Raw genomic sequence first — 22,500 nt, 5'->3', positions numbered from 1 at the left:
AAAAAAAAAAAGATTAAGAATGTTTAAGATACAGACAAGAAGAGTCTGGCCTTCTTTTTGAACTTTGCTATTATAAATTATTTCAGATYCATTTTTGTGGCACACAGGAATTCCCACAATAAATATTCAGCAAATTTTTAAAGATCTAGTTCATTAATTGCTCAGAAAAAAGCTACCCCCTGCCTCTAGATTTTCCACGTAGGATTTTGATTTTAATTCTGCATAACCTATTCAGATTAGTTTCATCTGTGAAATAGAAGACAAGAAAAATATTGAATGCTAAGTCCCCAAAGCAGGGACAACTTCCAAGCCATATTAGGTTGCTCAGGACCTTGTCTCTGCAATTTCTCCCCATTCCTCTTAAAAACAAAAGATAAACATAATTTTCATTTTCTAGATAACTCTGCTTAGCAGTTTAGCAAATAGCAGTAAATTCCATACACCTGAGATCAATACTGGTATTTTCAGCACAGTTCTTTCACAGAAGATGAACACAGTTTCTAATGCAGTCCAAATTCAGTAAAATCTAGTAAGATTACTATTTAAACAGCTAAATATGAACTCAGAGCAACAGATTCTCCTTTCAGTTTAACGTGTTAATATGAAAAGAAAGGTACTGAGACTAAACAGGAACATCAGCTTTGTGCATGAGTTCAAGAAAAGACAATTGGTCACTTGAAATAGTCAGAAATGTTACTCCATCTTCAATTTGGCCACTAAAGAGGAAAGGAAGAACTACTGGGGAGACAGATACCAATTCAGGAGTTTTTCCCCCCACAAATTAATGTCAGATGTTTGCAAAACCATTCAGTAAGGATATGGCTGCATTAAAAATGTGACAATCTGTCTCAACTAGTATGAGAGAAACCTGCATGACTAGCATACCATTGAATATCAAGAAAAAAATCTAAATAATAAAGCAGCATAGTTTATTTTAGTAATCATCTTCAGTTAAAAAAAGCAAACATCTCAAAAGAGTTACTGCTATTGAGGCAGCAAATACACATTTACCAGCAGAATGACAAAGTTGCTGCAGATTTAGCTTTTATGCATGCTTTTGATTTGCTGATCAAAGTAAGCCCCACCACCTCAAAAAGTGTCAGCTTACTGTTTCTTACTACAGACTGAAAGAATCATTACTCTCAGAATTCTGTATCAATTTGCCTTGAAAATACTCTTTTCTAGTTAATAAGTCTATTGGTCTTTATTTCAAGATTGTTCATCACAACTCTGTGTGCATTTTATACAGATTACATCCACAACTGCATGTGCAATTGGCCTATTTGTTTCTAATTACCCACCTACATTTGTAAGCATGTGTTTTACATCCACAATTTTCTTGCTACATTTTCTGGTAAGATACATAAATTTTTCACTTAAAAATGCCCTTTGTACTTAGAAACATTCTTTTGCAAAACCTTTTTCTAAAGGAAAGAAAAAAAAACTACCAAGAAGATTACATTATTACAACATTCAACATTTAAATGAAACCTGATTTTGTCTTCAATTTTAATTGTAAACTACATGTAGAAGGACTACTGCCTGTGTATTTATTACAACTGCTCTACTCAGAAAACAACAGCATTTCATGAAGACTATTCATCTTCCCAGTGTCCAAAAAATTCAAAACATTCTGTCCTCCTCTAGCTTACCGCTTCTCCTCAGAGTCTTGGATCCTGTTTACAGATTCACAGATTTCTTATAATAAAAGACCATTACAATTACTACACTCTATATAACATGCTAAAACAGACCAAAGACCTTTACTTTCTACAACAATCTACTTTCTTTGGTCTAAAGAATAGTTTAGAAAGACATCCACTATTGACTTAAATTTCAAGTGGTAGAAAAGATATCCCAAATCTTCAGGTAATCCTTGTCCCAAAGGTTAATTATCTTTAAGTCAGATGTAGATATCTAATACGGTCTGAATTTGTCTGATTTAAACTTGCAGGTGTAACATACACCGCACTTTTTTGCTAGATACAGAAGTCATCTATTACAAGCCTTTTTRCCTACTGGAAATGTGCAGACTGATCACAGACATCTTAATTCTCTCCCTGACAGAATAAATACTTGAGTTTAACATTCTCCAGGCAAAGGCACAAGTCTTCCAAGTTGCAAATCACTCATGTATGTGCCTTCTAAACAAGGCACTATTTTCCAACATCTTTCTGAAGTGCAGATATAAGAATAGAATACAATACTACTATAAAGCTCTCACCTAATTCATTAGCAAAGGTGGCATAGCTTTTCATTTAATATGCCCCTGGTTATGAATGCAGGTAGTACATTCCATCTCATGGCTAAAGTATATGACAACTCACATTTAAGTCTGCCATGACAACTTAAACTCCCTTCGTTACTACTGCTTTGTATAAGAGTCTCACACCACCTACACAAAAACTACATTGTTCCTAGACATACGATGTTATTGGCTGTGTTAAAATCCATGCTGTAGAAATAAACCTGCTCTGCTGAGCATCCTGACCAGTGTTTGTAATTTACCTGTTTGTTATTTATGGCTAAACCTCAGTGCTACCTGCAAATTCTATCAGGACTGATCTTATGTTTTTTTCYAGATCCCTGACAAATATACTGAACAACACTGAACCAAGAATAGAGCTGTACCTAAAATATAGCCTACCTAGAAATATCCCCAACTGGATGTTGATCCTTTATTTACATTTTTTTATAATCTGCCACTTAACTAGCTAAACTGAATCTGTTTAATACARGTTATATTGGTTATACTTAGTATTATCTTTCTCCTAAATTGAAGTGTCATACAGAAGCAAGCCAAGTGCCTTTTGTAAGTCTATCTGGCAGACAAAGTTGTCTGTCGTTACTACTACTAGCTTTACTGTAGCACAGAGAGGTCCGATATATRGGCCAGAATCCACTCTCGTAAGTACTGTACAAATACACAAAACAACAGTACTCTAAGAAATCAGCTTAGCTTATGATCTCCTTAAAAAGAGTAAATCATGTGTTGTCGAACAGTCTTGTTTGACAAGACTGCTTTTTCCATAAAACCATTCCAAATGGTCCAAATTACATGCACAGTCAAATGGAATCAAAGAATAGTAGTATATCAACCTTCTTTGATTTTGCCTGGAATCAGTGTTAGATTGACTGTCATTTCCTGACCTGTGGCCATTGTTTACACTTTCAAAATAATGGCACAAATTTAGGAACATCCATTCTCTGGGATTTTGAACTTCCTCAGTTATATTCAAAAGTTCAGTGGAAAGTAACAGTGTTAACTAGTGCATATATTTACCTTCTTCAATTCAAGGCCTATAAGCAAGTACACAACGAACAAAAACTCTTCCAGAGACCTAGAACTAATAAGATACAATTTCTAATTGACTTGTATCTTATTTAAAATTTTACACAACTGCAACGTAAACACAACCATCAGACATCAGAGAATCTACAAGAAGGTGAATATTAGACTAAGTCTTGGTTTCTAATAGTGTACCAAAAGCCAGTAAGATTTTGTCAGGATTAGGAGATTCACAATGTATCTCTCCATGGATACTCAGAGAACTCACATTGGCTCTTTCCTCTCAGTACAGGCATTGATATGCTCACTTTCTTTTACTGCATTGCATATTTTCTCAAAAGTTGTAGGAATATGATTGTGTTAGAGACCCCTAATCCCCGATAAATCAGACTGAAAGTATCCAATAGTTTGAAAGGCTATTAAGAAAGCAAGCTTTTTATCTTGGAAATCTACATTTAGGGGAGAAGTTACAAGGTCACCAGATGAGACCTTCCCCAATAGGTATAGGAGGAGCCTCTTTTGCTCACCCTCTTTTGTGAGAAGATAATCAGGGAAGAAGAAAAAGGASGCAAAAAGGCAAATAAAACCCCCAAATTTCCACAACAATATAAAGTAGGATATATAAAATAATTTTTTACCACTTCTTTAAAAAGCCTGCTTAGATTACAGCTCCAAGATTCTCTGTTTATCTTGTAACAGTTGCTCACATACGCCAAAAAGGYAGCAGGGATCTGCAGTCTTTAGCCTGCTGCAGCTGTTACTAATATTATTTGTTGCAGAGCAAGACAATTCCAAAGCTGGGTCTCAGCAAATACAGGAAAGAATAAAGCAATTTACAGCTATCTGTATTTGAAGCATTTGCAACTTATGTTCTTGTATTACCAGCACATTATGTTTAAATTGGACTGGTTTTCATCTACAGAGTAAATGTTAAGTTCATTTTAAGGAACAAGTTCATTACAAGAAAACCAGTGTCTCTGAATGAAAAGACAGTTAAAATCTTGCTCTCATATGAGCATTTATGCATGCCACTGAAAGCACTGGGAAAAGTTTTATCTAAGGAAGAATTTGTCCCTTCAAAAGTCAGTTCTATTTCACTTAATTGATACTGAAAAGGCACACAAGTCAGGTAAAGTCATTTTGCTAATCTGTATCTGTTTTCTCCTTTCACCATTTCTCTTTTTCAGTCTTATAAACACATAAATACATCAAACAGGGACCATCTATTAATAGATTTGTATAGAGAGGCAAACTGGGACCCTAATTTCAGATGAGGTATCTTCAGATGCTGGTATACAGTAACTAATTATACAATACACAAAACCTTACCTGCTCAACTAATTAATACTAGCAGGTGTTACCAGTSCAGTTAAATCTCCAACATACTGAGCTGCTTAGAGAATGCATGTCCTTTTATGTAGCAAGCTAAATGACAAAGAAGACATGCAGAATTGTGATGAAATGAGTTTTTATTTTCCAAGACAAAAATTTTTGGCAAGAACTTTGTTCAGCTCTGGGCCAAACATGACAAATATTAAAGAAGGCAACTCCAGGTTTGCCTGGATTCTTCTCTCTTACCATTTCTTCATCATACATTTAAAACAGGTCACATTCTAATGCATTTACATTTATGATAGCCACATAATATCAGAAAAATATATATATTTTATAGACGTGAACTGCAACCTATAACCGCCTATTTGCCCCAGACACAGACTTGGATCCAAAAGGATTAGCTTTTTTCCTCTACATGACTGATGAACACTCTAGACAGCAAGGGGATTAAGTYATTCCCCTCACCCTCCGATATCACAGTTATCAGTTATTGCCTTTCCAAACAAGGCAGAAAGGAAATAACTGGAAAATCGTTCTATGTTACTTGTGACTCTTTGTGGCACAAAGGGGACCCAAAATCATATTGCATGTACAGTATGTGTAAACCTTGACTATGCTGGTCCATTGGACTCTGAGGCGGGCCCATTCCAGCGTGAGGAGGTCGCATACTCTTCATGGAGCTACAATGAACRTCTTCAACCATTCCTTTCTCATGCAAGCCATCAATGGTCTGTGAAAACAAAATAAATATTTATACAAAGAAGGCATATAAAAAATCTAAGGGACTTTAACACAAAACTTACACAAGTACATAAAGAAAAGTATAAACATCTCTTAACACTCTTTCAAAGTAAATACAATGGGAAACTTCACCCCAGAATCAGACATTTTGGAAAGCACAGCACTGCAAGGCTTGCCCCTCTCTGTTTCCTTCTTCCCCCACCCCCCCCAATGTGTTTTAGGCAATGCCAGGGAGGAAAACTGTCCAAACACAAACACATGAACTGTACTGGCCTCACGTTACAAAACAGTGTAACACACACCAACTCACGAAAATACAGCTTGTGGCTTTGCCCAAGTTATTTTTAATCCAAACTTTGCCCTTTCAGTCACTGTTCTACTGGAACACTCCAAACACTGCTTCTCTTCAAACATAAAGGTTCCATTGCAGGAGGTAGCCTCTTTGTAGGCAAAAAAACAGGGAAAGGCACCGGAAGAAAGGAAGACTTGGTTCTGTTCAAATACTGGCCCCCTACAGTCACTGTCACCTCATTCACTCCTCAAAAACTACAATCTCAGTGGTATTTGAAAGGCAAAACAGGGTCAAGTGCCTCCCTAAGAAAGTGAAGAGAAGACAACTTGGTGTCAGAAAAATAGGCTGAAGGCATGCAGGGCACTGGAAAAGGCTCCCAACAGAAACTGCAGGAATCTGGATGTGAAAATAGGTGAAAAGTAACATCAGGATGAAAAGAGATCTTAAGAAAACCAAAAATGTTTACCTGAAAACAAAAATTCCATCAGGTCCCTAACCATGAGAGAGATTCTGCTCCTTAACTGCTGACTTAGAATGTCTGCAAGGCTTTGTACGAGTAAGAAAGAGGCTGGCACCATTCACTTCTCTCTACTAAAATCTGCAACTCTGCCCCTCTTTGTAATACATACATGCACATATACGAAATATTAACTGTTCTTGCAAGCCCTACTGTGAACACAGACTGCTTTATTTTAATGCACACCTATTTATTGAGAACTCTTTAAAAAAAGAGAGTTAGGAAAACTTATTCCAATGGAAAACACAGTCAGTTAATAGAAAGCATGTAAAAGAAGCTATATGAAGTTATAAAAAAGAGACTGTTGCATTTCTTCTCTTTGAGCAATCTGTTGTACATGAATCAATTTAAACAGAACTAAACATTGGTCATTATTTCTATGCACAAAAAGGGAAAAATAATTCTAAATTTTAATTTATAAATCCTTCATATAATTTTCCCATTTTCCATTGGAATAATAAGAAATAAAATATCTGTAAACATTTCTATGGCTTATTGGTGCTTCTGAAAGATTTTACCAATATGATTTTTTCCTTATCAGAAACTCTAGGCTAAGAGGAGGGAAGTTATACAAAAGTAACATGGATTTCTTACTTTTACCAAGTCATTTAGCTTTCACGATAATACAAAAAAAAATTATGAAAGGAACTTGTATCAGTAAAAAAAAAAAAAAATCTGTTATTTGAGAAGCTATTTTTGATTACAAAAACTTGGGGTATGGAGTAGATACGTAGAGACAGATAATTAACTTACACATGGAAAGTAGGTTGACTGTGCAGACCAAATAAAACCCAATGCCCTTTTCYGAAGCAGGAAGACCACTCCCTCTCCCTTCACCGTTACTTACGGAGACAACCAACACTGTACACACGGTTCACATGCCACTGCCAAGAGCTATATGCTAAGGAGTAAAACGTCTGTAAAGCAGGACCTGTACCTTATTTCATCATGGTACATGTCCAGGACCAAATCTTTAGAGCCTCCAAGAGGAGGGAGAGATTGTGCAGAAGACTGGACCTCCTTTCTAGAGGAGAGATAGTGTACACATAGGTAGTGTCACCGCAGGGATGAGTGTCACTGCGCTGATGGACAGCAGCAGCGAAGCCTCTGTGGATGTGGGCAGCTCTGAATGCACTAAGATGTGATACAGCCAGGGCACTAAAGTACTAGCACATTGGAGACAGGGGAGGGGGCTGACATTAACAAAGAGCGCCAGTGAAGAGGAAAGCAAATGCATGGGTAGAACTGCCTTTTCAAAAGGAGAATTAAAAAACAAACAAACAAACAAAAACGGAAGCTAAAGGATAAAGATCTGTGGTGATACAGAGAAACTTAAATTGGAGGAATGCTTCTGTGGGAAGAGCTGAACAAAAGAAAAGGTTTTTTTAAGAGAAATATTTCAAATAAACAAAACCCTTAGCCAACTGAAATGTTTCAAGCCTAATGGAAGGGAGCTTAAATATAGCAAAAAAAGGCTTGCTTCTATTTGTTTGCAGAAATTATGCTATGAGAAACTGAAAGTGCAATTCATTAGAAACAAATTAGAAAAGGCAGAATTGATTAATCTGTTTTTATTGACAAAACAATGAAAGATAAAAATGGCATGAATTTTTCCATTTGAGGATAAAATTAGTTTTAATGATTACAGTACTGCTAACTTATGCAGAGGGCTTTGTGCTTTCAAGTGTATTTTTAACCTGAAAGCACCACTGCTGTCCAGGGAAAAAACCTATTACATAGAGGAGACAATTCAGCAGAGGACAACAAAACTGAAATATTATTATTTTTCAAAACCTCTTTGAATCACGGTATAGTTACAGAGTTGGATGATAACATTAAATCTACGTAACTGGTAAAAAAAAAAAAAAAAAAAAAGCAACTCTACAGAAAGCACCTTATACCCATGCAATTTGTATAAATCTTTCAATCCTGTATAAATTATTAAAGATATCTTCCTCAAAGACATTGTTGGCATGAGAAATATAACCTGTAACACCAAAACAGCACCACTGTTGTGAGGTTCTTTTCTTTTGATATTATCATAGAACAGAAGGGAAATACAAAGTTGAGATGTATTCAACCTTGAGTATACGTTACTATTTTTCATCGTTCCACATAAGTAAGAATTGGTGCAGAATAGGCTTAATGCAGAACAGTGCTTCCAGAAATCATAATGAGGGATGCCCTCAACTATATGCAAGCCCATACTTACAGAGTTGGCATTTTAGGTAGTGCCTAAAGTACAGGGAACATTTTAACTACACCGCTTTTGCTCTTCATTTAGGAACTAAGGTCTTCTCACAAACTGCATTAAATCACTGTTCAATCTATTTCKAGGAAAACTGTCAGATTAAGGTGTCTTTTTTTGTTTTCTGCTTCCTTCCTCCTTTAAAAAAATTAAGATCACTGGCCCTGAAATCAGAGACCAAGAGCTGAGTATAAAACTAGATTTCTTCTAGATCATGCATCCTCTATACAAACAACAAAACATTCTATAGACCACATGGCAGTCTGTTGTCACGTAACTGCATAGTACAACTGAGGGCATAACTAACGGACAACGGGACTGACTCTGGTTGCCCTTGCGGTAGGGACYTGGCCAACCATCCTGTCTATCATATATAAAATCACTAAAACTTTTTTTTTCTAAGGCTCTGCTAATTTTTCAAGGCTGACAGCAATTTTTTTTTTTTCAGCGAAGTAAACAAATACAACAGAGGTAATGCAGGGAACATATTTGCTGGATAGAAAGGTGTTACTTTCAGGACCAGAACAGCACCTTAAGGTACTTAAAATGTCTAATGTGCACAGATCTATTAACCAACTAAGAAAGGGGAAAACATTTGCTTTCTGTTTTAATGGAACATTTGAGTGAACAAATACATTAAAGTAAAAAAAAAAAAATCATTTTTGTAGGAAAACTATTTTTTCTGTCATTCAATTTTAGCAAAATAATAATACTGTCTGTGAAATCATAATAATTTTTCCAGAGCCAGTAATCATTTACAGTACACTCCATTATAAATTCACAAAAGAAGTCACTATGTTTCAGGTTATGATTAAACAGAAGAGAAAATAAACTCAGAGCTCAGAGTACTCTTTCCATCCCTCAAATAAGAACCATGCAAATTAAATAGATGTATTTTTGTCATAACTAAAAGAGTTAATYAGGTAAAGTCATGTAGCCCAGCTGCATAAGTACATACAGACAGCTGAATTGGTTCAGACTAAAACCATTTATCCTTATGGTACGCCTCCAAAAGGGCCCTGAAAGTTGATGCTCAGGAAGAATAAGATTAGGGCAACCACATAACAATGCTTCCCTCAACTGTCTTTGTGGCTTCTAAGTATTTTCAGCTCAGAAGACTTTTAGGCTGTTGTGGTTTATCCCTTCCCAACAGACTCCTAGGTATGTCTCCTTGAGCCAGTGGAGCTGTCTTGCAGCCACAACATCCTTCAGTAAAAATTAGAATTGTAATGATTCTCCTGACAATTCGATTGGTAAGTCTAAAGATTACTTCAGAAAGTAGCAAGAAAAATGGTTAATTTATTGCTTCTGTCATAACTGTAAATGTTGTATAAATCAATAGTAAATTTTCCCATGGACCAGTTTTCTGGTTGTTATCTGAATACAGAATCTCTAACTTTCACATTGAATGTTGTTAAGTAAACAAACTGTGGGAGTTATGATTTACTAATATCGGCTTCTCTCAATCAGTTTACTTTTATACTTTTGCATGCTTTGGATTTTTTTAAATTCTATATGCATTATATTATTCTCTGTAATCCAGTCAAATAACCAATATAGAATGAAGGCCCTTCTCTGTTTAGTTTGTGAATTTTAACGCGAAAAACACATTCCACTGCATATGTATGCAGAGATACACATACCCTACAAGTAGTTGCRTAACTGGAGAATATTTTGCCCAATCTCCCACTTCTGTCATTTGTTCTCGTTAGAAAAAAAAAAAAAGTACAGTCTTGCATCATGACTTAAAAGTCAAACTGCTTTACGTAACACTAGGCAGAAAGAAAATAATTATCTAGTCAAACTGTAAACTGCAGCTGGCTGACCACTTTTTGAATTACATGGAACAACACTCAAGACTATTTGCAAAATATTCTAAAGGCACACTTTGACAGCAGTTCTTAAACAGACCATTCCCCGTGCCCTTCCCTCAGTTGTCCCAAATACACTATTTGTGGAGTTGCACAGGAAGAGAGACCAGGAAACTGATCTAAAATAAAATGTTAACCAAGAAAAAATATTAATTTTTTCCACCTGTATCAATTCAACAGACACATTTTGTGTCTTGCACACTCGCTCTCACTCTCTCTCTCACACACACACACACACACACACACACACACACACAGAGGAACAGATGAAGCGGCAGCCTGGAGGAGAGCAAGGGAGTTCAAACTAACATTGCTACTGAAAAGCAATATTTGTGAAATTACAGCCTTAATCCCATTCTCACAATCACAGGAAAGAAGAGGGAAAGTAATTTTGCTCTGGCTACACTGACTGGTCACCTTTGAGTCAGCTATCCAGACTCTTCAGAGTCATGGTACATTTTTCAAAACTTGTCAGTGCCTTGCAACATCACAGTGGGAGAACTTCTACTCTGGTTCACAGAACATCTCAGATGCTCCTAGACTCTCCAGGAGAACTTTGTAGGATGATACTTGTTGTTCTTTTTCTAAGGCTGACATAGCATACATCTGCTAAGGAACACACAAGGTAAGTCAGGATACAGCAGTTAAAGATATACTGTATGGAGTATTCATCTGTTCTATTGTGAAGTTCATGATGCTGCCTTTCTTTTGTGCAGCTACAGAATCTCTCGAAACAGAAAGAACTAAGAGTTGAAGGATGTAAATATTGGTTGTCTGTGAAGTCTTAGGAATTTACCAGACTACTGGCAGCTTGAACTGTAACTGACTCCATAAACAAGGAAATGCCAATTGCAAATGTCTAATCTGGCTAGCAGCTAAATTAGATTCTTCAAGATTCACATGCAAAATTTTAAGTACTGAATGTGCTGACCTCTCAGAGATGACAATTTCAACAGTTCAGAACAAATGGGGAGCTGCAACATGGTTCCCCATCACCTCAGCTGTCTCTGTGCTATTAAAAGTTTTAAATGATACAGTTTTTCACGCAACAGATGAAACTATTGTGTCCTCACTGACCGGACACAACAACCACTGTTTTAATGACTTAAACTAATATGGACATAAAAGTGGCAACTTGAAGAAGTTGCCAATTCAGAAGGAGAAAAATTAAAATGCTTTTAAAACTTAAAAATAATTTTTTTAAATTCTTTTTTATTATTATTTGAAGTTTTCTACATGTGCTTATAACAATACCAAATAGCACCAACAGTAGTTACCAAAGTGTTCTGAACTAATATCTTGGCTCTATAAGCTGTTATTGCATATTTCTGTGAGTGAAATTAAAATTATCATAAATTGTAAAGCTTTGCTTCACAATCAAATAAAATGTGAATATYTAATAGAATGTTCTCAAAGAAATATTCTAGACAGAAAAAATTTCCTCAAAGCAAAAGACACTGACAATTGTCTAAGCACACATGTAACTTTAAGCATGTAACAACAACGACTGAACTCAGATTATTCACATGTTCTAAATTACATAGCTTTAAATTCCTTAGTGAGATGGAGCCTATGTAAATTAATTTGGAAACAAACTTTTTCCATCAACATGGAAGATTAAACAAATTTGTAAACATGAGCATTTTAAGAGTTAAAATAATTTTTAAAAGATCGATTTTCATGCAAAACAAACAAAAAAAACCCAGAAAACATGCAATATGGTAGCAAGATGTTTCCAAACAGACCACAAGAAAGAAAGAAAAAAGAAAAAAAAAAAAMCTTACAAGAACATTCATTTAATTACAAAAAACAGTTGTTAGAATGGTCTTACAGTACTCCAAATTTATTCTCTAGCAAGGCCTATCCTGCTGAAAAGTGCACAGTTGACAAGTGAAGATTTGCAAAACTGCTAACTCTGTAGTTCAAACTAGCCTACTAAAAACAAGCAAGCTGTGTTTAGTCTGATGTATACATTATCTTTAGTAACAAAGACAGAATTAAGATTGTAGCTGCACTTTTGCAGGTGATACATGAAGCGGAACATGTCTTACGCAAGTCTAAATGTACTGTAAGTATGCTTTTTATCAATGGAGAAAACTTTAGAAGAAAAAGGTTCACTTGTAAAAAAGCTATTACCTTATGCATTTGATGCATGCCTTCCTGTGGATAATCAGTAGGCCCCATTGTTGGCATTGGGTGCGGGACACTGGGTGGACCAGGACTTGGCCCCATCATGCTGTGTACTGAGCCAGGAGACGGCCCTGGTCCTGGGCTAGGTCCTAGGATCGGTCCAGGTGAAGGTCCTGGTCCAGGAGAAGGACCAGGATGAGGCATGGCGCCAGGGTCTGTAGGCGTGGACATCTATTTTCTGTCTCCTTTTCAATTAGCAGAATAGCTATAATAATAAAACAAAATGAAAACAGAATTTCTATGTGACATTAGGGGCATTGAAAAAAAAACATAATGAAGAAAATCTGCTGGTAAGCATTATACACACACACACATGCAAGCTGTCATCATCAGAAAATGCTTAAGYGATCCCTAACACAACGCATTAGTATGCCCATCCTTCAAAAAGCCCCCTAGAATGATCAAGGAATTTGACAGTTCAGTCAGTTTCTGGATGTTTATATAACATCCATAGAACAAAGTAGTTTCAAGGCTAAGAGAAGCATCTACCAGAAAATATGAATACAGCTGAATTGCAATCATCAGATTGTATCACAAGGAGTCAAGCACAGTACTCCTAAAGGCACAGAAGACTGCTGGGCATCTTCACTCACATACGCTTGTTCTGAAATCTCTCCCTAATTCATCAGATACAGTGAAATTCTTTTTTATAAAATGCATAGTAATACAGCAGAACAAGTATTAAAAATGATTTTAAGACTGTTTTATGACTTTTTTTAATTAAATACTTAAATTAGGACCTCTCTGGTTATCTCTGTATGCAATCACAGTATCAAATGAAACAGACAACAGAAAAGACAACAGATTGCTTTGGACTGAACCAAGTTATAATTCACTTGAGGGGTTCTGCTGATGTCACAAGCCATAAGAATGCAGCTCAAGTGGCTTATAAAATGGTAGGAGCTCAGAGAATGAATTATAGGCCTTTACTTGCTGGAAAACCAGCTTTTACTATTTTTTGCTTCTGTGTTCTTAAAAGAGCAAATTGAGGCAGGCTACAGACCTGAAACATTATTCTTCTCCAACTTTCTAAGAACTTTTATGAGTGTCTAACATTGGGAACTTTTAGCCTACTAATGTCTGTGTATTGTAACACAGTGACAGAGCTGCCATACTTTTACAAAAACGATGATCAGTTGTTATCAACAAAACCAGTTATGTTCTTGGTACTCCCCACTTCCCAGCAGCACCATTTTGATTTGTTTGATCACACAATGATCTCATTATCTGAGGAGCCAAGGCAGCAAATAAGTAATCTTATTAAAATWAAAAAAAAAAAATCTGATCATTTAGATTCCTAAACTGACTTTCTGCAAGGACACAGGAGTCTCAGTGTCAGCACAAGAAAGCAAGTAGGTTCACCACATCCAGCAGTAGCTAACCATTAGATGGGCTCAGCCTATTTTTTTTTAATTTACTTTGAGCGTAGTTTTATAATAAGGCTACCTGCCCATGGTTACTTGTCCTATAACAATAAATCCAATAGAATGAAAACCAAATATTTTTTAAAAGTGTTCTGTTCTGCAAGATTTTGATAGCACATTCTAAGACCTAAGAGATCTCCCTAACCTGTCCTCTCTCTTTATAGAACTTATAGGAAAAGAAAGTGTTCCACTTTCAACTCCTGGGTTTATCACTATTCATAGTTAGCAGTAGTTACTTTCTGGTATGAGTGAGTAGTGTAAACCCTGCTATGAAACAGCTCTTATGAACCCACATTGTAACCCTGCCAACATCCCAGCTAGTAGAAGTCAGACTAAGAAAGTAATGCTCAAGAAAAATAAAGCAGCCTCCCAAGATTCCTACCAAAGCAAAAAGAAGGTCCATTTGCAAGACACAACAGAAAAAAAAGAGTATTGGTGCTTACTGCTGGCAATCAGGCAATTTAAACTTTACAGAACTGATGATCCTTTTTCTTCCACAAGCAAGAGTATTTATCTATCAGAACCAATATAGCAGACAAATGCTWCTACATCAAGACCAATTTTGCTTATTCTTCCCTCAGTTACCTACATGTTCTGTCATGATCAAAAACTGTTTAATATTGTTTGCTTATAAATTCCCTCTTGTTATGTCTTATTAGCTGCTACTCTCCTCTGATTCAAGACAACACACTAGAACAAGAGCTGTTTAGATCCCTTAAATAAAAATACCCTCACTTAAAATAAACTACCTTGGGATCCTATTTCCTTGCAAGGTAAGGCAGGGTGGTACCTTTGAAGCTTCTCTGTTCAAAACACAAGACAACAACAAGCACTTGAGTCACTAATTAGTCCCCAACAATCCCACAACATCACCACAAAAGGAATCATGTTTTAAAATTATCACAACTGCATACATCATGCCGTGGCTTCTTACAATGGACTGGCAATTTCACTGTATGAGGGACAACAGACGTTTCCACAGAGCAGAGAATTTTTATGAGAGATGATTACTATGTTGCACAACACAGGAGTATGCTAAGACTGCACCTTCACAGCAGAATCTCTCTGTATGCCAGAAGCCAAATTCAGTCAGTTTAACAAGGTAGAACCTAGCACCAACACCATTACCAAGAAAAATTTATACAGAACTGCTATGTAATCAATTTTGAAGTAATAATAACTACTATCCATGCACAATATCACATAATGTCATATTTTACAAAATACTTTTGCCTAAACCTATCTAATAAAGTGGATATCAAAATCTCTCCTTCCATGCACCTTTATTTCAAACTTAACTTGTGGTTCTCATAAAAATTTATTGGCCTCAGTTTCCACTCCACTGGTTGCAATTTTATTTATATATACATTAAAAAGTTCCAGTAAGCATATTTTAAAGATTTAAAATTCTTTTTAATGGGTTAGCAAGTGCCCAAGCTGTAAAAAACAATCACTGCCAGGGGGAAAGCTGCACTCCTCACTCCAGATCAAGTCCTTTCATTTTGTTTTTGTTAGGAGCAGATAAATTCACCCAATCTTATGAGAAGATAACATTGTGAACCTTCTTAAACAGATTTGTATTCAGAGATTTTATTTGTCAAAGAACAGCTTTCAGGCAAAAAAAAAAAAAGGAATTTATAAAATCTATACTCAAGGGAATATAAAATATTGGAAAATATTACCTGAACACCTGCCCACAAGTCCTGCCCAAGAACACTGAGAGATTTAAAGAGAGGAGGTGGTTTTCTCTGGCAAAAGGAAAAAACAGCCACTGCCATAAACCAAGACACATTATGCATGACCCTCCCAACTCAGGCTCTGTCTACAGAGCAGAACTACTAAAAAGCTTTTGACTTCGTTTTTATTTGATAAGATTGAGATTGTATAAAAAGTCTGCACAAATTAGATTCTCATCAAAATTTAATAATTTTTAATAAAAAATGACTTCAATGAGACTTTTGTAAGGGCCTAAAGAAATTAGGTTCTTATTAAAGTCAAAGCAAAAATCTACCAATAGACACCAGATGCAATGGGGGCCAGGCTCTAAACATTCACATAGTTCAGGTAAATTCTGGTGTCTATATTCAGATAAGCAATATGTAACCAGATCCCTGCGAAAGTCAAATGTTTGGAGTACTGATTTACTGAGTACCTGTTCAGAGTCATGAAAAAAAAAAGTGTAAGTGCTTTTAACATATTTTTAAGGACTGTAATGAAATGAGAAAACAAATTTCCATCACATTGTCCCAAATGATGCTGCTGCTGACCCAGATTCTCAAAAGTATTACATACTGTCTAATTGTTCCTCAAGTGTCCAATCCTACAATTTCCTCACAACTCTCACAGGAGTATTCACATGACTTTCAAAAAGAGACAACTCTTAACTGTAAACCCAAAACACTGTCTAGATTTACATACATCAGCATCACCAGATTTCTTTCATGAACAGCCTCAAACAGTAGACTGGATCCTCTTCTCTTAGTTTTGAACACAGAGATGCCTGCTATATACCATTCTTTTTTTTTTCCTTTTTTGTTCTCTCAGATGAAGGCAGCTCCTTCTGCCAGACAGAATATGTATTCAAATCAAACCCTTTTTATTTCTTGAGCCCATGCCAGGGAACAAGCAGGGACTGAATCAGTTGTGGTGAATCATGCAGTTCTTCCTGAGGTCCCAGAAATTTTCTCGCACCTCTTCTGGACACCCCAGAGCTTAGACAGAAAAAAATATATCATTGTCAAGGTGACTTAGCCAGACACAAACACAAAAGGAGCCTCAACACCAAGAGCTAAAGAGAAAGACCTAGGATCTGGACAAAATGCTCAAATATTTCTGGATGAAAGGATTCAGGATTGTGAATATCTACATTACAAAGATTTTGAGTACGCTATGAGGGTCAGGGTAATCCTTAAGCACAAATGCTCTGCACTTTCACTTTATACACACTCAGAAAGTTTTGTAGATACAGCTGTTTCGTTGTACAATGGGGTTTCTATCAGCTCAATGTTTTGGTGCCCACAGCATCCAAGCATGTTGCACATACTTCAGTATAAAGCTGCTACAAACCCCAAGGTAACAAAGACATGGATTTCCTTCACATGGGGAAAAGTATGCAACATTAGTAGATCCAAAACTAAAACAGAAGAGGCAAGAAACTACCATCACTACTTAGGAATTCAAGACCAGCTGGACACCCCAAAAGATCCAGAGACTGTGGACTGCTTTGGCACGGGGCAGTTGCACTGAGTCTAGGAACAGATGGAGCAGTAAGTATTTATAATTCCTGTAGTTGTGTCCCATCACCATCCAATATAACTTCTGCCTTTTCCAGACTGAGTCAACCCAAATTGAGTCTCAGCCAGTGTGTTTTCAGCCAGATCCCCTGCTTTGGATTGATAGCGGAAAGCAAGGAAACTGCACCATTTAGATCTGATGAAAAGGCAGTGTAGACCCAAGTGTCAGCCACATGCTATTAGCACACTGCAATGCAGACCACCTCCCCATAACTGTACCTCTACAGGAAGACAGTTAACTACAGTCCACTTCCCCCCTCCCATTTCCAACTGCAGTCACGAGTCACAGATGGTTTTGAAAAGATACATTGTGAAAGCATGATACACTGTTACTGGGAACAGGGTAACTCCGGGTTACCTTTCTTAGACTACCATAAAAAACACAGAATGACACTGTCAATGATTTGTGGGTTTTGCTTAATTTGCTAACAATAACTAAATGAAGATGTGGAAATGTTAAGAATTGATCAATACAACAGCTCATTATAATAAAACAAATAACTTAGAATATTTACAAGCAAGGCAGTGCTCTGTATTTTACAGTCCCACAGGACACTGTGCATTAACATTTATTAGGACTTCACTATTGTCATTTCATCAAACAATGATTTAGTCAATTAATAGGTGTATATGAAACAACATAAAATCAGTAAAGGAGAAGAATCAAATTGTCAACTGACATAAACCAGTGTTATTCAATTCACCTAAAAGAAGTGGAGCACACTAACAGCTGAAGATCTACCTTTACATACCCAGGTATGTAACTTCACTGTAACTTCAAGACCACTTCTGGAAGGGAACTTGGCATTTAACATTCAAACCACAGAATCAGAACACAGCACCTTAGTTGCATATCCAGATACTCAGGACAGAGACAAACAAGCTCTGGACACAGCCWCATCGTTTTCCCCAGCCCTTTGCTAAACACTGCTATCCTCCCCCACAGCACAGCTAGCAGAATAGGTTGTGTGCTTGCACCAGACATTTCACTGTGGAATCATGTAACACAATCACACACTGATACAGCTTACTTTAGGATAGTCCTAGTATGAAAAACTAAAATCAGCACCAACAAATGACTGGCTAAGAGCTGGCGACTGGATCTACTCCAGCCAGTCCAAGGGAAGCCATCACAAGTCAGAGTTCACACAAGTTAGGTGTAAGCCTTGTCATCAAACTTTTCACTGCGGAAGCTAAAGCACAGGCATGTGATCCCTTCAGATGGCTCTGCCTCAGAAGGTAGCAGCCTTCAGGAAAGGCTAGAGCAGACGGCTGGGATTAGGAGTCTAGTGAACTGCTTTTCAACCCCATAGACACATTCATTACAGACAAGCTGTCAATGCCTAAAATCAAGTCCACGTTTGGATTAGCACTATTCAGTGCTGCAAGTGCAGATTCTACTGCACATTTAGGGGACACAAAACTGACTCATGAGAGTGCTGACTGGTTACGGATTAAGTTTCCATGCTGTGACCTTTTCTACAGGCATTAATCACAGTTATTGAACATCATCTTCACATTAGATTCTGAAAAACAAAAGCCATAATTAGAGGTGGGTAGAAGGAAAGAAATTCATTGTATTACTGACAAGGTTTGTCTTAGAGGAGGGAGAAGAGGAGGAACAAGGGAGAAGTTTGTTCTTAATACAAGTTACTTAAGATAAAATATCACTGAAGATGATACAACAGCATGGTTTTCAGGACAACAAACTTATTTTAACATTTTTGCTAAAGAAAAAATTCATTTCTCATTCTGTGCTTATAGCCTACAGCAAGACATAGGAAATTTTCTCTGTCAAGTGGAGGCAGAAATAAAAATGTTTGCACACAAGAAGTGATGATTTTAAACATGCCAAAAAAAAAAAAAAAAAACAGTTTTGAGTCTCAGTCTTGTTATTCTGCTATATTTGCAAACTACCAAAGCTGTATTTAAAGGAGGGCTTACTTCTTTCCCTTATTCATACTCAATTATTTTATCTTGTAAATATAGCATAAGCTTCTCCATGCTGCCATTTTCATGACAAGTGATCTTTACATCATAACCTTGTGTTTATTACTTCACTTGAGTATCAAACAGAAATGAAAAACTAAATTGATGGACTGCAAAAGGGGTGGAGGTCAAGGAAGAACTTTGTATACATGGAGATCCTCAACTGCAGCAGAAAAAAAAWATATATATATAACAAACATTTTAGTTAATGATTTGTAAAAACACTCATTCATATTAAAAAATGAAAATTCTCCTTCTGAAAAGGATCACTAGATCATAGCAATATTATTAATCAGGATCATAATTAATCAAGATCAAATCGACAGGATTTGAGGAAGAAGTGCAGACTTTTTTTTTAGAGTTGCTACTGTGCAAATTCTGACCTTAACTTCAAAGTCCAATCAAAATTGAGAAAATACATCTGCAGATATTAATTTTAGTTACACCTTTGGCAAGAATACATTTAATGTAAGATTACTAGCTGGAGCACCTTTTTCTTGTCAATTTCAAGCCTCAGGTGCTGGCCAAAGCACTTTTCAAATTTGACAAGAAATGCTCACAGACCACTTCAGAAATGAACAAAAGAAAAGATCTAAGACTGCTTTGAACACAGTCTTGTGGTGCATATGTTCTATGAAGCACCGCAGAAACACCAGTCCTAAAGCTGAGACAGAACTCACGAGAGAAATACGGTATTTAATGATGCTTTACTTCTGTCAAGTTCAGGCATGCTGTACGATACCCCTAACTTTGAATTTATTTTAAAATTCTCGTTACCCATACAACCTTTTTGCCTCCTATTACTGATATATTACATATGGACATAAAAACCTGTCTCTAATCCATTCCTTTCGGTACATCATTTTTTTTCCTTAGAGTAACAAAGGGACAAAAGAAACAGAAGTCAAGGAGAGTAATAGAGCAATTAGTTTCCCAAAGAGAAAGCGTGCCTTTATTTGCATAACAATACACTAACTTACACAGAGAAGGCTGCCCCACCTCTGAACATGCAACCAGTATACCACTAAAGGAATTAAATTCTGGTACACTGTTCATTTGTCTCGGTCTCAGGGGCCATGGTTAAAATTAAGAAACACTGAAGAAATCTAAAAAAAAAAAAACAAAAAAAAACCCAGAAGAGAATGCAAATGGAACAATGCAGTAAATGGCATGGGTCCCACGTCTTTTTTTTTTTTTTAAGCAAGTATGATACTTAATATGGTAAAAGGTAAACATATATATATACACACACATACACACATATCTTCAACTCTTCGGCTGGTTAATTACTTACCTATCTAAAATATTCATCAAAAGACATCTAAAAAGAACAGAGTTCACCTAACGTTCGGCAGGTCTGAACATCAACAGCAAAGTAAACAGCAGATGTCAAGGAAAATCAATTCGGTATGATCTAGGCAGCTACGCTGACACTTAACCACGGTATTTACTTGATAATAATGTATATTTCAGAAACAGGAAAAAAAAAAGGGGGGGGAGTCAAGCGCAGCAACTTTTTTCAGTCTTGTGCACTGTGCTGTCCCAGCAAGGTGAACTCTCGGCGCGGGGGGCACCATGTGTTTGAGGCGCCGGCGAACTTCGGCGGAGCGCCCGGGAGAGGGCCCGAGCCTGCCGCCGCCGCCGCCGCCGCCGCCCCCCGCCATCCCGCGGCGCGCGGCCGTTAACGGCCGCCCGGCCGCCCCCCCTCCCGCGGCGCGCGCGGCTCTTCCGGCAACGCCGGGCAGCGCGTAGGCCTCGGCGGCGGACGCCCGGCGCCTCCCTCCGCCGGCGCAGCCAGCAGGGCCGCGTCTCCCCGCCCGCCCGCCCGCCCTTCTAGAAAGTTTTTCGCCCCCGCCGACAGGCTGCAAGCGCCCGCGCCGCGCCTCAGCCCCGGCCCCCCCCGCCAAGCAGCGGCTCGGCCCCGCAGCCTCTACCTCGGCGGCGGGGCAGCCGGCAGGTGGGCTGGCGGCGGCGGGGCCGAGCCTGGCGGCGGGGCTAGGCCGCCGTGTCGCGCCGATCAAACGCGCCTCCGTGTGCGGCGGCAGCGGCGGCGGCGACTTCCTGATTGCCCGCCGCCGCTGGCGCACGCAGGCGGAGGAAGGGGGAAGCCGCCAGCCCCCCTCCCCCGGGCCGCCACACGGAGCGGGGCGGAGAACTTTCCCCGGTGCCGGCCCCCGCCGCCGCCCGCCTCTACCTGGACATCCGCGTGTGCGCGCGTCCTCCCGCCCTCCTCGGCCCGTCAAAAAAAAAAAAAAAAGATTTTCCGCGCACACCGGAAATATATATATGGGGGTTTTTTTTTGCTTGGAAGGCGATTATAAAATTGCAAGCGCGTGTTTTGTGCTTCTCCGCTTCGCGAGGCGGACATGATTCCTGCACGGGGGGGAAGCGCTATTTTGGGAGCGCACCGCGACACCCTTACAGCAGGAGTGCCTGACGGCGCGGCTGAAAACGGAGGCCGAAAGGCGCTGACCGGGCAGCCGCCGGGAGCCGCCGCCGGGCACAGGCGGGCAGCGCCGCTGACCCGGATCGCGGCCTCCGCGCTGCCCTCGCCCCACCGCGGCCCCGCAGCCTGCGACGCGCTGCCGCCGGGCCCGGCGCGGCCCTGCGTCGTGTTGTTGTTGTGCCCACCGCTGCCTTTAACCATTGCGTGCCCACGCGTATATGCGTGAAAATACGCGGATTTTAAATACACACACACGCACGGCGCGCTCCCCCGCTGCCTTCTCCTCCTCCCGGTCTCTCCCTGCTATGCAGCTGACTCACAAGTCAGCGGCCACGGGTCTTTCTCTCTTTCGTCCCCCCCCTTTTCCTCTCTCTTCTATTGGAGRTTTGCATTATGATTATTCCAGAAATACCGGGTCAAAACTTTCTTCTCTCTACCCACTGGAGAACGTAAATATTTTTGGAGGGGACGGTGGACGTCGGAGGAGGTGGGGAGGAGAGGCAGAAGGTGGCATAATCACCCCCGGGGCCCGCGGGGATTTATTTCTTTTTAATTTTTTTTTTGGAGGCGGTGCGGGGAGATGGAGAGAAGGTGCGTGCGCGTGGGATCAATAACAATAAAGGGCGGCGAGGGGAGCGCCGGGGAGGGGACAGGGAGCTGCGAGCTGCACTCACCTTCTGCCGGGGCGGAGTGGCGCGCTGGGTGCCGCCGCCGCCGCCGCGCTCCCTCTGCGCGAGCCGCCCGAGTACGGCGCCGGCGAGCGGGGCTAGCTTATGAGCATGACTTCATTGATGACAGCCATGCCCTCCTCTTCCGAAGCGCCGGCCCCGCCCCGCCCGCCGCGCAGGAAGCGCCGCTCCCATTG

At 39.0% G+C, this 22,500-nt stretch overlaps 1 protein-coding gene across 10 annotated transcripts in view; it reads right to left on the bottom strand.

Annotated features, from left to right (window-relative positions):
- The window catches only part of SMARCA2 (SWI/SNF related, matrix associated, actin dependent regulator of chromatin, subfamily a, member 2), a 124,087-nt gene extending 101,659 nt beyond the window's left edge, over window positions 1–22,428 (bottom strand). For 3 of the 10 annotated variants that reach the window (XM_026059983.1, XM_026059981.1, XM_026059984.1), the window contains exons 1-3: window positions 22,310–22,428; window positions 12,430–12,688; window positions 5,231–5,354 (exon numbers count right to left, since the gene is read on the bottom strand). In XM_026059983.1, coding sequence (XP_025915768.1) covers window positions 5,231–5,354; window positions 12,430–12,654 — 349 coding nt within the window. In that variant the 5' untranslated portion in view covers window positions 12,655–12,688; window positions 22,310–22,428. Of the gene's footprint in view, window positions 1–5,230; window positions 5,355–10,710; window positions 10,903–12,429; window positions 12,689–20,483; window positions 20,747–21,383; window positions 21,415–22,309 lie in introns of those variants that run through there. The other 7 variants (XM_026059974.1, XM_026059977.1, XM_026059978.1 and 4 more) reach the window with 5 other exon arrangements.
- Window positions 22,429–22,500: the final 72 nt, after the last annotated feature.

This window comes from Apteryx rowi, unplaced genomic scaffold, assembly GCF_003343035.1.
Source record: "Apteryx rowi isolate R43461 unplaced genomic scaffold, aptRow1 scaffold_163, whole genome shotgun sequence".
Taxonomy (NCBI): Eukaryota; Metazoa; Chordata; class Aves; order Apterygiformes; family Apterygidae; genus Apteryx; species Apteryx rowi.
Note: the sequence above shows the minus strand (reverse complement) of the source record. Positions and strands in the feature narration are given on the sequence as shown.